General features: G+C 37.5%; 1 protein-coding gene across 1 annotated transcript; it reads left to right on the forward strand.

Annotated features, from left to right (window-relative positions):
* Positions 1-750: 750 nt before the first annotated feature.
* Positions 751-2436, forward strand: LOC131167455 (UPF0481 protein At3g47200-like). Its single transcript, XM_058126260.1, has one exon. It carries the CDS (start codon positions 751-753, stop codon positions 2434-2436), a length of 1686 nt encoding a protein of 561 aa, XP_057982243.1.
* The last annotated feature ends 16023 nt before the right edge of the window (positions 2437-18459 follow it).

Below are 18459 nucleotides of genomic sequence, written 5' to 3' on the forward strand. Positions count from 1 at the left end.
AAATATGTTGTACAAAGTGGATACAAAAGGCACAAGTCTTACAAATACACAAGAGTGTATGAACAAATGTAACAAGATGGAAATGTCTCACCAAATATTCTGAACAAAGCTCCAAAGAACCAACTAAAATGAGCACATCCAGCAAAAATACCAATATGTTGGTAATAATACACAGTCGGAGTCCAAGAGTGAAGGCAGTAGCTTGCAGCTGCAGCTGCTAGAGAAGAAGACTGGCAACCCTACAGTTGTGAGGAGCTGCTGTAGGCAGAAGGAGTGCTGCAGGCATGAGGAAGCTTGTATTTGAAAAACTGAGAGTGAAGACACGACTGGCAGGAAGAAATGTAGATAAAACAAAAAAGGAGATGAAGGGGCAGCATCTCTTACTGCTCATGAGGCCTTAGAGTCCGAAACAAAAAGTATGCTGCAGCTGTTTTGCTTTATGGGAAGCCAACAACAATAAATAATGGTGCAGCTTTTAAGCAGAGGGACACCCAACATTAAATTCCGTAAGGATATGTAATATTCCTTGCTTCACAGTGTTACCAGCGCTAGCTCCTCGCATGCATTGGCATTTTCTAAAGTTCAAGCGTCCCCCAAAAGAAGGATATGTAATATTCCTTGCTTCACAATGTTACCAGCGCTAGCTCCTCACATGCATTGGCATGCAAGACTACGTACGCCAAGATTGATAAAAACTGATATCCATAAATCGATCATACAGAGTAATTAGCTCAGTTCAGTGGAGTTACCATGGATGCTATTTCGTCCTCAGGCGTGAGTCCAACAACCGGCTGTGAGGTGTTGATTCGCTCGATATCAGAATCGAACGTGCAGAGCGAATTGCCGCCAAAAATACGGAGGGTTCCACAGATGCTGCGAGAACAAACCTCCATTAAGAAGGAGTTCGAGAAATTCTTTGAACCCAGGGTGGTGTCCATCGGTCCTTACCACCACGGCAATCCCAAGCTGAAGCTGATGGAGGAGCTCAAGCCCAAGTTTGCACATCGATTCGTCTCCAGACTCATTAAGGATACTGCAAGTAGAGAAGCCGATCAACACCAATTTGGCACTTTAATCAATGAATTTTATCATAAGATTCATAAAGAGATCCAAGAGCTGAGGAAGCGCTATGCGGATGAGAACTCGACAAGCAAGTACGGAGACGAAGATTTGGCGCGAATGTTGTTCCTGGACGGGTGCTTCATTCTGCAGTTCATCGAGAACCGCCAGGGAACGAACTCCGAACAACCGCAGATGATGAAGAGTCACTACGAGGCATTCGTGGAGCAGGACTTGTTCTTGTTGGAGAACCAACTCCCCTTCAAAGTCCTTCAGATTCTAGCGGAAAAAACACAATCCCACCAAAGTAATGCTAGTAAGGATGGTCACTTTGCTATGATCGAGAAATTCATCTATAAGAACAATAAGATCGCAGAGCCGAAAAATGATGAGAAAAACAATCGGTGGGAAACCCAGCCGCCGGCCCATCTCCTCGAAATGCTGTGGAGAATTCTCCTCAATTTCAATCAACACAAACCGGAATTAGTTGAGACACACAAATGGTGGAAACCCCAGCAGCTCGCCCATCTCCTCAAGCCGCTGCGGAAAATTCTCAATTGCAATCAACACAAGCCAGAGCCAGATGCTGCCGCAAAAATGGACAAGCAAAACACGCCAACAAAACCAGATGGTACAGCAGAAGTAAACAAGCTAAACACAGATGCAAATGCAGGTGATAATCGTTCGCGCCGCAATATTGTAAAAGAGATTTTCGTTGGGTGGATCGAAAAAGTATCATCTCAAAAATGTCCGAACCGGGTTTCCAATGGCTTCTCTTACCGCAACGTGAAGGAGCTCACGGCCGTGGGGATCAAGATGAAATGCAGCAAGAGTAGCTATTTAACCGATGTTTCCTTCGAAAGTCCCGCTTTCCTATTCGGCCAGTTGAGGCTTCCCCCCATCACTATGGACGACTCGACCGGCCCCAAGTTCATGAACTTGATGGCCTATGAAATGTGCCCTGACGTCACCGATGATGACTTCCGGGTCACGTCCTATGTCTGCTTCCTCGACTCCCTCATCGACCATGCGGACGATGTGAAGGAGCTGAGGAAGGCGCGCGTGATCCACAACCTCCTCGGCAGCGACGAGGAGGTGGCCAAGCTCTTTAACGATATCGGCACCGATCTCGTGCCCAATTCCACGACTTACAGGAAGGTAATGGAAAATATTCAGATACACTACGATAGTAAGGTAAAGTCATGGATTGCCGTCTTCATTGACCGCCATTTCAGTACGCCTTGGACTGTCTTAGCCACTTTGGCTGCCCTTTATGCCCTCTTCCTCAGCAGTGCGCAAACTTACTTTCAAGTCTTCCCTCGACCCGGCGCTTGCGATCCCATTTGCGAGTATATTATTAGAAGAACACACATATGATCATCAGTGAGGCGGCTGAAACTGATCAAAATTATTCATTTGATTAATTGGTTTCAGTTCCCACTTTCTAGGTTTTTGTTTTTTTTTTTGGCCATATATTTTCTTACTTGCACAAATTAAGAATAAGGGCTCCGTGTTACGTTCATGGAACAAAATAGGGATGTCATGATATTTTCCCCCTTACATTTCGTTTGTTTCGATGTGGCTTGTCTCCTTGCTTGTTTCAAAGTTAAAAGAGTTTTTAGGATTGGTTTCGCTTGTTTTAGAGTTAGGAGTTGGATTTTTTTTTTAAAATCCTGTTGATTGAATCGGTGTATGGTGTATGCATGTTTCATATTATTGGTTTTAAAAGTTTGTTAATCATGTGAAACAAATCTAAGCCTTGTGAATTCTGATCAAATACAATATACATACATATATATATATATATATATATATATATATATATGAATTTTATTAGAGCACAATGCTATCCGTTCTGACATATTTCTTGCTCAGATGACTTTAACTTAATTAGACATAACTTTCACAAATAGCTAAATAATCATTCAACATCATATAAGGAAACTACAAAAAATAAAATTCATGTTAATTTTACAAACTAATCAAAGTAAGACACAATGTATATCAGTAGATGACCTTACTATAATAAATGACATCTTACAACACACAAAATAGAATGTCCTGTAGCTACAAAGTTAAGGTGAACAAAATTCATGGTAATTATGGTATGCTTCTTTACTTTAACTAAAGAATTTGTAGTACTACTCTTTGATTTGTAATTAATATTGATGTAATTTATATAGTGAAAGATTGAAATCAATATTTGATCTTGCAATTTTTAGTTTAAAGCCTTTTTTGGTTAATCGATTTTGTTTTAATTGTTGATTCATTGATAGCTTAAAACTGTACATTGTTTCTTAAACATCCCACTCAATGGATAGTTGCATTAGAGGAAGAAATTGCCATCATCAGGCTTGTGTATCCTTTTGGTCTCTCCTTCCTCAAGACAGCCTGCAATGCCCAGGCCTATACCGGAATAAAGGAATTAATCAATCTCTCAAGAAAATTAAAGTAAGCTTGAACCCAAAGCACAAACACCTTTCCAATTAATCTCCATATTACAAATTACATTCCGAAGGCATGCATGCTTCACCCTTTCCATAAAAATAGGAGGAGCAAATAACTTGGTTAATTTATCTTTATCTTTTTCTAAGTTAAACCTTGAGTGAAGAAATGGAATAGCACATATGTATCTTTATTCCTCCCATGCAATACACATGCATGCATATAGTTTTTTTTTTTTTTTTTGTAGGGGGGGTGGGGGTGGGGGGGAAATTTTTAAAAAATTGTAATGACTTGGGACACAGTAAATTTGATCAAGACTTTCTTGATAAGATGTAACCTCAAGTCTTAAAAGGATTTTGAATTGAGATTAAACTTTGTTATTTGAGTGGAGAAGGAATGGAGGGGCATGCCCATTATCCCAATAATAATACTCTTGAGTGTTTATATCCAACCATTGTCTTGTTTAAAGAATCCTAGCATCTTGCTTGAATTCTCCTCTATATATAATGATATTATCTATTTCAAAAAAATACTTAAGTGTTTATAAGACCTCAGAAATCATTGTGTATGCAAATATATATATCCTTGGATTAAAAGAGCAAAATTCATTTAAAAGAATACAAGTCAGCAGTGTAATTAATTAAGATCACGTAATAAAATAGAATGCGATTGAAAAGAAATGAAAAATTATATGGCGAACATGTAAAAATATAAATTAAGACCATATCTAGTCATTCCATTCTACTCTATTTTTGTGTAAGATTAATTAAATTTTTGCTGTATGTTTGGTACATAAAAAATAAAATTAATGGGATGAATTTGAATTTACCACTTAATCTGATCATGCTTTTCATAAAAGTTTTCATTCCATTCTTTTCTGCAAATCAAACATGATGTTAACATACTAGTTATTAGAATGACCCTAAAATCTCTATGGCTCCTTTACAATACATTAAAACATAGTGCTTTGCATGTTAAATTTTTTATGTAATTGGTACGAACCAAACCATCCTATATTCAAGCCAATCCAAACCACATTCTCAATTGTTCTGCTTAAAATTCATTTCATACCAAACTGATAAGATGATATTAATTACAATTTTAGGTTCAATCTGACCCAACCTAGCCATAAAATAGTGTAGCTACATATCTCAAGTAAACAAAATTCATGGTAACTATTGTATTGTTTTTTACTTTAACTGAATAATCTATAAGACTACTCTTTGATTTGTAATTAATATAGATGTAATTTATATATTGGAACCAATATTTGATCCTGCAATTTTCGGTTCAATTCTCGTTTTGGTTAATCGATCTTGTTTTAATTGTTGATTCATTGTTAGCTTAAATCTGTACATTTTTTTTAAAAGAAATATAAATGGATAGATAGATGAGAGAAAGAAATTGTCATCATCACGCAGCTTGAACATACTTTTGGTCTCCCCTTCCTCAAGAAGCCAACTATGCAGCCCACAATGCTGAGGCATATAGGGGAATAAAGGAATTAATTAGTCAATCTGTCAATAAAATTGAAGTTAGCTGGAACCCACACAAAAACACCTTTTAATTAATCTCCATATTATGAATTACATTCCCCAAGGTATGTCACCATTTCCTTAAAGCTAGGACGAGCAGAGAGCTAACTTAATTTATCTTTATCATACTCTTTGGTTAACCCATGAGTGAGGAAATGGAATATCACATATGTATCTTTATTCCTCCCATGCAATACACATGCAGGTGTATAGGTTTTCTTTTCTTTTGCTTTTTTTTTTTTTTTTTTTTGAGAAAATTAAAAAAAAAAAAATTGTAAGGGCTAGGAATTCATATGGTAAACTCAAGATTTTCTTGATAAGAGATAACGTCAATTCATGTCTTAACAACTTTTCAATTGAGATTAAATTTTATAATTCGATGAAGAAGGGTAGAGGGCATGTTCATTATCCTGATGAATTTGTTAATCGTGCAAAAAATCTTGGACACCATCATATCTATATATATAGATTGTTCAATTGAAAGAGCATGAAAAACTCATTCATGAGAATATAAGTCATAAAAGTAATCAATTAAAGATCACATAAGTTATTATATTGTCTTAAATTTTTTGGTGCTATGTACGCATTTGTTGTGTTGTATATGCATCGCTTCAATTCTATAGAAACTTGTTTGGATGAAATGAAAAGTTATTAAACCTTATGTTTGGAGAGACATTGAATTTGAATTTATACTAAATTTTGATAAGATATAATATAAAATTGCAGTATAATTTATCTAAATTCACCTAAATTCAAATCTAAAATTCGAAATATATACTTTCAAACATAATGTAAGAGCACTGAAATGAAATATAAAAAATTATATTATAGATTACATTCCCTGAAACATGCATGATACACCCTTTCCATAAAAGCTAGGGGAAGCAGAGAATAAGTTAAATTATTTTATCTTTTTCTCAGTTTTACCCTTTGAGTGAGGAAATGGAATAGCACAGACGTGTCTTTACTCCTCCCATGCAATACACATGTAAGCATATAGTTCTTTTTCTTTTTGGAAGAAAATTTTTAAAAAATTGTAACGGCTTGGAGCTGTGTAAATTTGGTTAAGCCTTGCTCATCTATCATGCACAAAAAAGGCTACCCAAGCCCTTCACAAAACAAAACCATGTCCTAACATTTTCCCTCTTGAAAGCTTTTGCTTGTTAAAAAATACTATTCATGTTGAGTCACATGGTATGTGTAATAACCCAAGAAATTAATCTGGGTTTCATCGACGAACACAGGGATTTTGTCGACGAAAGTTCATAAGGACCTCGTAGACGAGATCATGTCTCATCAACAAGAAAATACCGAGATAGAGTTTTGTAGCAGTCTGAAATTTGTCGACGAGGGGTGAAGTTCGTCGACGAACTTCTTCAAAGACTCGTCGACGAGATGACGTGTGTTAGCTTTACCGTGATCCCAAAAAGGGGGGTGAATTGGTATTTTAAAAATTTAATCCCTAATTCAATCTCCTAACACCAGTATATACCCTATGGTCAATCTAGTGCAAGTAAAGTAAATGTATACCAGAAAGTAAATAAAGCAATTTAATCAATCACACAAGCACTAGAAAGCAGTAAAAAAAGGGAGACACGCAGATATGTTATCGAGGTTCAGCCAATTGCCTACGTCCCCGCCTTGGTTAACAAGCACAAGGATTACCCCTATAACTTGCTCACTTAAACGGGTGGAGCGGCACCGATACAAATCAGGTCAATTAGCACACGGCTAACCTCAACATTTACAACAATCCTTATCGGGCTAGATTATCGCGCCCTCAGGCCACGTTTAGAATCACTCAAATTTACAATCAAATGGTACAGATAAAAGTGCTTTCATGTAAAGCAGATATGTACCCAAATACATCCAATCGCATACACCACAAATGATTTAATACGTAAGCTCAGTGTGGTCTAAATATTTCAACTCTCAAATTTATTTTCTATCAGTGTAATGAGTACGTGAGAGTGTCAACAACAATCTGTGTATCTCAAAATATTCAATCAAACGTGTTCACACAAGATGTCAAGTAAGTCTCAAATGTGTCAATCAATAGGATGTCTCAATCACGAATATAGTGTATATGCTTGGTTTGCAAAAGTTATACAATCTTTGTATTCAGCAAATGATATATACTTGAATAGATATTGCCACAAATATTAATATCACAAACAAAAATAACTTTTCACAAATATATTAATATAAATCTCATAAGATATTTGAGTAAGTTTGAAAATATTTTTACAAACCAAAAATAAATACAAGTTTCCTAAGATATTGTAATACAAATGCAATACTCAAAAACTTATGAAAGTTTTCTTAGGATAGGCTTATGAGAAAAGCCCCCTAAGAACACTTAGGTTTAGCTCTCAATAAAAATCGATTCAAATACACAACAATGAGAGAGCCAACCTTTTAACATCAACACTCAATACACTTACAGATGATATATAGAATTGAAGAAGGTAAGCTTGAGTGGTTTTAGAGATAGTAGAAATAGTAGGAAGATTTTTGGCTTGAGAGAAATTTTTCACTTTGTTTTTGCTAATCTTGTTCCTAATTTTCCCAAATGAAGGGGTATATATAAAAATTCCATGAAATATAACTGTTGGGGACATAGCCAATACTATTAAAAAGGATTAATGGTGTTTTAATTAATTTAACCTTGTTTTAAAAAATTAACCAACCGGTAAAAAATTCAAGGCAACCCGAGAGACCCGGTCGACCACAACCATTTTGGTCGACCGAAGTTCATATGGATCAGTCAACCGAAAATGCATGTCCGAGGTGATTTTTCAGTTTTTTCGAGGTTCAGTCGACCAGGCTATTTTGAGCGATTCAGTTGACAAGACAATTGGGATTTCCCTTGAGAACTCTCAGTCAATCGGATAGTTGGAATACAATTTGGGTTCGTCGACCAAGAAGTCAAAATGTTGACTTCAGGAGGTTTCGGTCGACCGGGCGTATTTGAACTACAATGGTTCGGTCGACCGGGCTGGGGTTAAAATGTTGACTCAGATTGATTTTGGTCTACCGGAGCAAAATGAATTGCCAAGGTTGATCGATCGAAAGTGCACAAAGTCTGCATTTCAGTCCTAATTCAATACACTTTCACCCTATTCAAGTGTCTAACATTAATAAGTGCAAAGGTGAGTATCCTAAGGTCATTTCTGGGTCCTTTTGAAGACACCGAAAAAATTCGGTGTTGGTCAGCTGAATTTAACCATGCATGTGAGGTGTGTGATTATTACATACGAAAATCCCTAATTACTATTACAGACCCTTTACATGAATGAATTATAATACAACATGAGAAATAGGGTCTTCAATAGAAATTTGGTCTTTAAGCTTCACTCTCTCCATGTGTATTATGATCTTGACAATTGAGGTTCCTGCACATAATCTCAAATACCCATTAGATACAATGAGTATTTGTCATAATCAAAACTAGGCGTGACCCATAAGGTCAACAACGTGTCTCGTCGACGATTATGGGTCTATAAGTACTTCTAAAATCATATTTTTACATAAATTTGGCACAGGAAACCTTCTCTCTCTCTCCCTCTCTCTCTCTCTCTCTCTCTCTCTCTAAAACGTTCCCCTCCCCTTCTCTCTTTGATCCCGGCTCCATCTCTTGCCGGATCGACGATCTAAAGCCACCACGACGCTCCTGAGAAAGTTCTCTGCAAGTCTTCCGAAGCGGATCGTTGGTGGGGCTAGCTTGAATTTCGTCACAATCTCAGGGTAAGGCATTATATTTAGTATTTGTCTTTACCACAGTTATAAGAAATGTAGTATGCAAAAAAATACTCATATTTGGTTCTGGAAGATGTTATTTTTAGGGTGTTGAGCAAGAAACCCTGCGGGTATAAAGCCAGGATACAATAGGGGCTTTTCAGAATTTAGGTAAGGGAAATATGTTATGCTAGCGATTTTTAATATGTATAACAGAAGATTATTAATGTGTATTTACAAGCATGCCGATCATATTATTTTTTTCATAAAATTATGAATATTATTTTTACAGCAGAATTACAGAACATTGGGCATGAGATTTTGATTATTCAAATGTGTGGCATGAGTTTATTACAGCATAGTATGTTGATTATACTACTTTACAGATATTCAATTATACAAATTATTAGCAATGAATAAGACTTATAGTATTTATCATAATAACATGATTTCTAAACCATAACACTCAGACAAATTTTACAAATATTACAGACAGATAGTACAGATATTATAGACAGATATTACAGATATACAGACAGATAGTACAGATATTACAAATATTACAGATATTACAGATAGATATTACAGATATTATAGATAGAAATTGCAGATATTTCATATTTATAGTGTTATGGTTGTTTTGAAATCATGTTAAAAGCACCAAGATAAATATATATATATTTATATATGTATACAGTATTACACAATATCAGAACCCAGTGAAAATTACAGACAGATATATATATATATATATATATATATATATATATATATATATATATATATATATAGTAGAGCACGATACCGTTGTTATTTACAGAATATAATGCAACCACATTACTCAGCTAGTATATGGATTCCGTCTAACCGAACCAAGAGAGATTGTAGTCTCCCCAGCGAGCTGGGTTGAGGTGACCGGTTAGATGATGATAGAGATGAAGATTTCCCGAAGAGATTGCAGTGGGCTAGATTGGCGGATGTTACAGATATAGATTGACTTTCCTGGTAGGCCAACCAGAGTAAGTCCAGCCTACGGGCTGCACATCCCTATCATGAGGGGTTATATCATAATATACAGATCCCAGGGTATAGCAGAAGTTCCTATGTACAGATATATCACATAGCAGCAGTTTATATTATTATATTAGTAGTATGTTCAGATAGCAAACTCAGAGACACAAATATACTTTAAATTACATTACATATATTTTGTACAGTTTATCAGTTTGTTCATATTACAGTATCAGTATTATTTCAGTATGTGAAATGTATAACTCAGCCACCACACACTAGCAATAGCATATTTCCTCTTACTGAGCGTCGTCTCATCCGAGTGACTTATTATTTTTTAGGAAATCCAGTTAGGCGAGCAGATCAAGCTCGCGGGTAGAGATTATTTTGCATTGCCATGCAGAAGGGGTAGGTGTTTATAAGTTATCAGCGTTTTAGGGTAGTTTCCAAATTTTAATGACGTCACTTGGTATTTTGTGTTGTAAATATGTTCAGTATATTGTAGTTTTTGGTATTGTATATAGCAGTTCCCAGTTTTTGTATATCGTTGTGTAGGTGTGTATGACATTCAGTGCTTCTTCAGTGCTCCTTTGAGCCTGAGGTATTTGCACTAGTATTTCAGACAGATGATATATATAAAAAAATGAAAAAAAAAAACATGTTAAATAAGTAGTAGGTTGTTACAGTTATTAAATAAGTAGCATGTCGTTACAGTTTGGTATCAAAGCCTAGGTTGTTAGGTTCTGTAGACTTTAGAATGCAACGGGAACAATAGCAGAATATAGGAAAAGAATTTGAGATTTTGTTCTGTAGTCTGAATACAGTATTTTCGTGGTGGTTTATGTGTTTTTCCTGAGGTGACAATTTTAGGAAAATCATAGTAAACTATCGATGAGTCATGTGTTTGGGTTGTAGGATTGGATTTGGGTTAGGAGCAGGGGAGTTGTTAATAGAGAAACTGAAGTTTTAGTTGAATAAATAGATTAGATTTGTGCAGGAGGTAGGATTTTGAAATAGTGCTCTATGTATTTCAGGATGGATCCAGGGAGTAGTTGTACAAATGTAGGAGGTGACAAACCAAGACCCTCTAGTATGGGAGGTGGAGATACAGATGTCATTTTACGTAGTGTCACTCAGCAGGTGATGGCTGAGATGGCTAGGAACGGAGGAGAGCGTGGCTGCACGATCAACCAGTTTACGCGGATGAAGCCTCCTTCTTTTGGTGGAAAACCTGACTTGATCATAACTGAAAACTGTGATGTAGAGGAGATTTTAGCAGTACTAGCATGTATAGACAAGCAGAAAGTGGAGTTTGCATCATTGAAACTGACAGGAGAGGCAAAGCGCTGGTGGAGATCAGCGCGGTTGATTAAGGAGCAGAGGTCATATCCAATGCCAGTATCATGGAATCGGTTCAAGGAATTATTCTTCGAACGATATTTCCTTGCTATCGTTCAGAGCACAAAGGCAGCAAAAGTCTTGCATCTAGCTCAAAGGAAGATGACAGTGTCTCAGTATGTGGCATGATTTATTGAGTAATCCCGTTTCACCCCAAACTTAGCACCAGATGAGGAGAAGAAAGCAATAAAGTTTGAAGAAGGCCTGAGGCAAAATTTGTTTGAGCAAGTTATCGTCTTTCGAGCTCAAACGTTCACGGAGGTAGTGGACAGAGCTACTATTATTAAGAGTGGCATGCAGAGAGGTACTGCAGCTTAGAGTCAGAGGAAGAGATCCGCGACTCAAGATCTACAGGCGAGTTCCAGCTGAGGGACATGGAGAGGAGATTGATATGGAGGTGGTCAAGTACGAATGATGGGCCGTAGCAGTTTTCAGGGTGGATGGGTTGTTCCTACCTGTCTTAGATTTAGCCGTAGACATCCAGGTGAATGTAGGATAGGTGAGGATGTCTGCTACTGCTGTGGGAGACCCGGGCATAGATCTTGGTCGTGTCATAGATTGCCAGCTTAGGCACTAGCTCCTAGACCATATCAGGTTGGTTATCAGGCGCCCCGTGGAGGCCAGCAAAGGTATACTACACCGCTGAGAGTGTACGCATTGATGCCGAGTGATGCTGATGCAGCTGAAGATGTGGTTACAAGTACCCTTACTACTTTCTCATATACAACTGTTGTTTTATTTGATACAGGTGCCACCCACTCTTTTATTTCATAAGGATACGCTAAATTAATGAGGTTTGAGGCATAGTTGTCGGATGTTGGGTTAGCTATAGCTACGTCAAATGGATCGATAGTGAGATGTAGGAGGGTACTCAGGGACTTTCCAATGACTATTCGAGGAAAGATTTTGCTAGCTGATCTTGTGATGTTAGATATGCAGGGGTTTGATATAATTCTGGGTATAGATTGGTTGGCAATTAATCATGCTAGTATTGACTGTCATTTGAAAGAAGTGATTTTCAGACTTCCAAGCGAGCAAGAATACAGATTTCTTGGTTCGCGGGTACGTTCTTCGCCACAGCTTGCATCAGCTATTCAGGCAAGGAAACTGATTCAAGAAGACTGCCAGGGATTTGTTGCCTATATAAAGGAATTGTCAAAATAAGAACTAAAACAAGCTGATATCCCTGTGGTCAGAGAATTTCAGACGTATTTCCAAAAGAATTACTTGGCTTGCCACCAAACCGTGAAGTTGAGTTTACTGTGGAGCTTCTACTGGGGTCAGCACCAGTATCTAAAGCACCTTACTAAATGGCCCTAGTTGAGTTAAAAGAATTAAAAGATCAATTTCAAGAATTGTTGGATAAGGGATTTATCAGGCCCAGCATGTCACCCTAGGGAGCTCCAGTTTTATTTGTGAAGAAGAAAGATAGGACCATGAGGATGTGTATAGATTACAGGGAGATAAATAAACTAACAATCAAGAATAAATATCCTCTTCCCAGGATCGACGATTTGTTTGATCAGCTCCAGGGGACCCAGGTCTATTCTAAAATTGACCTGCAGTCAGGCTATCATCAAGTAAAAGTTAAAGCAAAGGACATCTCAAAGACGGCGTTTTGAACGAGATATAGGCAACATATGGGTTGACTAACACACCAACAATATTTATGGATTTAATGAATCGAGTGTTCCATCAGTATTTGGATCAGTTTGTGGTTGTGTTCTTTGATGATATACTGGTCTATTCGAGGAGTTTTGAGGTGCACGAGCATCATTTGAGGCTGGTATTGCAGAAATTGAGAGAGAGAAAGTTGTATGCGAAGTTCAAGAAATGTGAATTATGGCTGAGGCAGGTTTCTTTTCTTGGCCATGTGATCTCTGAGGTAGGTGTATCTGTTGACCCAAGTAAGATAGAAGCAGTGGTAAATTGGGTGAGACTAGGAAATGTTCAAGAGGTTAGGAGTTTTTTGGGTTTATTAGGTTACTACCGATGTTTTATTGATGGTTTCTCCAGCTTATCAGGTCCGTTGACACAACTCACGAGGAAAAATGTAAAGTTTGAATGGACCGATGACTGTGAGCAGAGCTTTTTGGAGTTGAAACAGAGGTTGGTTACCTTCCCAGTGTTGGCTATTCTAGCAGGGGAGGACGAATTTGTGATATACAGTGATGCGTCCCTAAAGTGACTTGGGTGCGTATTGATGCCGCAGGGCAGGGTTATAGCGTATGCGTCTAGATAGCTTAAAGAATATGAGTAGAATTATCATGTGCATGATTTAGAGTTAGCTGTAATGGTATATGCTCTTAAGATCTAGAGGCATTACCTGTACGGTGGAAAGGGCAAAATTTTCACAGATCACAAGAGCCTGAAATATTTTTTTACTTAGAAAGAACTGAACATGAGTCAAAGAAGACGGCTAGAACTTATTAAAGACTATGACTGTACTATTAGTTACCACCTGGGGAAAGCGAATGTAGTTGCAAAATGCTCTGAGCAGGAAATCAGTGGGACCAGCTGTAGTAACTCGAAAAATTACACAGGGTCTCATCGAAGAACACAAGGTATTCTTCGAAGAGCGCATAAGGGGGCCTCGTCAAAGAAGTCATGCTTCGTCAACAAAAAGATACGGAAAGGAGTTTTGAGACATTCTGAAATTTGTCGACGAGGAAGAAAAGCTCATCGGCAAACTTCTTCAGGCACTCGTCGACAAGATGACGTGTCTCATCGATGAATTCGGCTCTATAAATAGCTAAAACACGGATTTTTGATAGACTTTTGGTGCAAGAAACCCTTCTCTCTCCTCTCTCTCTCTCTTTCTCTCTCTCTCTCTCTCTCTCCCTTTCTCTCTTCCATTCTGGCTCCGTTTCTCACCAGATCGACAATCTGAGACCACTATGACACTCCTAGTAAAGTTCTTTGCAAGTTTGCCAGAGCGGATCGTTAGTGGGAGTGGTTCGAATTCCATCCCAATTTCAGGGTAAGGCGTTTTATTCATAATTTGTCTTTCCCACAGTTATATAAAAAGTTGTACGTAGGAAAATAATGATATTTTATTCTAGGAGATGTTGTTTTCAAGTTATTGAGTGGGGAACCTTGCGAAGGTAGGACCAAACTCAGTAAGGGGTTTTTGCAGAAATCAAGTAAGGGAAATATGCTATGATAGGAAATTTTACGTATATAATTAGAGATTTTATATGCATGTATACCAATTATTATGCATTTTTAATAGAATAAGAGTATTAAAGAATGTGTGGCCTGAGTAGATATTATCTGATATAGAATCTTATGCAGTTTTTCCAGAATATCATGGTGTATAGTATATACGAGCTTATGCACATATACAGTTTTATTCATATCAGTATATTTAGATGTTTACACAGACAAATATATAAACATATACACAAATGTTTATTTAGATCAGTATATACAGTATTTACAGAATGTCATGTTTTTCCTAATGCCATAACACTCAGTTTATACAGAAAAAATATACAGTTATAGTATCAAGATGCTACAGATATATTGTTTAGATATTACAGTAGTTACAATACAGAATTATATTGTTATGATTATTTTGGGTATATGATAAAAACAGTAAAGATAATTATGGTATATATATATTTATATAGTATCAGATCCCTGATGAAATATTACAAACAGATACAGTTTACAGAGCACGGTACATTTTCTATATACAAAATAGAGTGCAACCACAAATCTCAGCTAGTGTGTCGGTACTATCAAACTGTGCTCGAAAAGGATGGTGCTTCCAAGTTTGGGTTGAGGGGGGCGGTTAAACGAGGTAGTAGTCAAGTTTCGTGCTTAGGAAAGGATGCAGCTTGGCCGGAACTGAGGTAGTGTAGAGTATAGTGACTTACCTGGAGGGTCAACCAGTGTTAAATCCCGCCTACGGGCCGCACAACCTTGTCATGAGGGGTCAAATCATGGCATATAGATTTCCAAGGAAAAGCATAGATAGATATATATATATATATATATATATATATATATATACAGTTTTTACAGCATTTAATGTATATAGTATGATATTAGCAATAAGAAATGTTATTATTATTGATATGCAACTTGGTCGCCACACACTAGTAATAGCATATTTCTACTTACTGAGCGTCGACTCACCCTATTACTTTAACATTTTTCAGGTGAGCCAACGAGGCGAGCAGATCAGGCTCACAAATAAAGAGTCCTTTGGGTTGCTCTGTACTTAGGGTAAGTTGGTACAGGGAGGTTTGAGTTTTGGGGAGGTGATACTAGTATATGTAAATATAATATGGAAAATTTCTGGAATCTAGTATTGTATGTATATTTGTGGTATGTGATTTATGTTTTCCCGCTGCATAGGGGTGCCCATTACTTACAGAAATACTTCAGTGCCTATTCGAGGCCTGAGAGTCTATAGCAAGGATATTTAAGTAATATATCTAAAAAAATGAAGGAAGAAATTTTGAGCCGTTACACCAACACTGGAGATTCAACACCCGATCCGATGGATTTGGAGAGACTTAGCATAAATTTAATAGAGGATAGTCCTCAGGCATTTATTGCCAGTCTAGTTGTATAGCCTACACTATATGAAAAGATTAAGGTTGCTCGGGGTGATGATGCAGAATTAGCAGAGGTGATAGCCAGAGTACGGGATGGTCAGGGAGAGGAGTTCAGTATCTCCGATGACAAAGCTCTACGATTTCGCACCAGATTATGTGTGTCGACAGATAAAGATATTAGAAAAAAAATTCTGAAAAAAGCTCACAGATCACTATACACTGTTCATCCTGACAGTACTAAAATGTATAGGGATATACAAAAGTACTTTTGGTGGAGTGGAATGAAAAGGGAAATTGTTGAATTTGTACAGCAATGTTTGATATGCCAGCAGGGCAATTGCAACCATTATTCATTCCAAAGTGGAAGTGGGATCACATTTCCAAGGGCTTTGTTACGGGACTACCACCAGTGCGACAGGGATTAAATGCAATTTGGGTGATTGTGGATCGTCTGATGAAGACCACCCATTTCATCCCTATTAAAGTCGATTATTCCATGGACAGACTGGCAGAAATATATATGCAGGAGATAGTTCGCATCCATGGTGTACCGGTATCCATAGTCTCAGACTGAGATCCTCAGTTCACTTCACAATTTTGGAAAAGTTTTTAGGAGGCTATGGGTACACAGTTAGCATTTAGCACTACTTTCCATCCCCAGATGGATGGTCAGACTGAGAAAACGATCCATACATTAGAAGATATGCTTCGTGCATGCGTGCTAGATTTTGGAGGTAGCTGGACTCAGTTTATGTCATTAGTTGAATTTTCTTATAATAATAGTTATCAGTTTAGCATCGCCATGGCGCCTTACGAGGCATTGTATGGAAGGAGATGTCGTTCTCCTCTTTTCTAGAATGAAGTAGGCGAGATGCGAGTTTTGAGTCCAGAGATAGTACAGCAGGCATACGATAAGGTCTGACTAATTAAAGAAAGAATCAGTACAGCTCAGAGTCGGCATAAAAGCTATGCAGACACTCGCCGTGGGGAGTTAGAATTTGATGTTGGAGATCAAGTATTCCTAAAGGTAGCTCCTCTGAGAGGGATTATGAGGTTTGGAAAGAAAGGCAAGTTGAGCCCTAAGTATATTGGCCATTTTGAGATACCAGAAAGAATATGGTCGGTTACCTACAAGCTAGCTTTGCTGCCAGTTATATCTCGAATACACTATGTGTTTCATGTTGCTATGTTAAGGAAATATGTCTCAGACCAGTCCCATATAATCAGCTATACAGAAATAGAGTTTAAAGATTCATTAGCTTATGAAGAAATACTAGTACAGATTTTGGACAGAAAGACTCAAACACTGCACACCAAAGAAATTCAGTTAGTAAAAGTTTTGTGAAAGAATCATGCAATAAAGGAAGCTTCTTGGGAACTCGAGGAGCAGATAAGATAGAAATACCCGCAGTTGTTCCAGTTTCAAATGTTATTATTATTATTTTTTTTTTTTTTTTTTTATTTATCGACATGTAACTTGGTCGCCACACACTAGTAATAGCATATTTCTACTAACTGAGCCTCTACTTATCCTATTACTTTAACGTTTTTCAGGTGAGCTAGCTAGGCGAGCAAATCAGGCTCGCGAATAGAAAGTCCTTTGGGTTGCTCTGTACTTAGGGTAAGTTAGTATAGGGAGGTTTGAGTTTTGGGGAGGTGATACTAGTATATGTAAATATAATATGGAAAATTTTTGGAATCCAGTATTGTATGTATTTGTGGTATGTGATTTATGTTTTCCCGCTGCATAGGGATGCCCATTACTTGCAGAAATACTTCAGTGCCTATTCGAGGCCTGAGAGTCTATAGTAAGGATATTTAAGTAATATGTCTAAAAAAAATGAAGGAAGAAATTTTGGGTCGTTACACCAGCACTGGAGATTCAGCACTCGATCCTGATGGATTTGGAGAGACTTAGCATAAAGTTAATAGAGGATAGTCCTCAGGAATTTATTTCTAGCCTGATTGTACAGCCTACACTATATGAAAATATTAAGGCCGCTCAGGGTAATGATGTAGAATTAGCAGAGGTGATAACCAGAGTACGGGATGGTCAGGGAGAGGAGTTCGGTATCTCTGATGATGGAGCTTTATGATTTCGCACCAGATTATGTGTGCCGATAAATGAAGATATTAGAAAAACAATTATGGAAGAAGCTCACAGATCACTATACATTGTTCATCCTCGAAGTACTAAAATGTATAGGGATCTGCAAGAGTACTTTTGGTGGAGTGGAATGAAAAGGAAAATTTTTGAATTTGTACAACAGTGTTTAACATGCCAGTAGGGCAGTTGCAGCCATTATTTATTCCAAAGTGGAAGTGGGATCACATTTCCATGGATTTTGTTACGGGACTACCACCAGTGCGACAGGGATTAAATGTAATTTGGGTGATTGTTGATCATCTGACGAAGACCGCCCATTTTATCCCTATTAAAGTCAGTTATTCCATGGACAGACTGGTAGAAATATATATTTAGGAGATAGTTCGCATCCATGGTGTATCAGTATCCATAGTCTCGGACCGAGATCCTCGGTTTACTTCATGATTTTGGAAAAGTTTTCAGGGGGCTGTGGGTACATAGTTAGCATTTAGCACTACTTTCCATCCCCAGACGGATGGTCAGACTAAGAGAACAATCCAGACATTAGAAGATATGCTTCGTGCATGCGTACTAGATTTTGGGGGTAGCTGGACTCAGT

Source organism: Malania oleifera, chromosome 11 (assembly GCF_029873635.1).
Source record: "Malania oleifera isolate guangnan ecotype guangnan chromosome 11, ASM2987363v1, whole genome shotgun sequence".
Lineage (NCBI taxonomy): Eukaryota > Viridiplantae > Streptophyta > Magnoliopsida > Santalales > Ximeniaceae > Malania > Malania oleifera.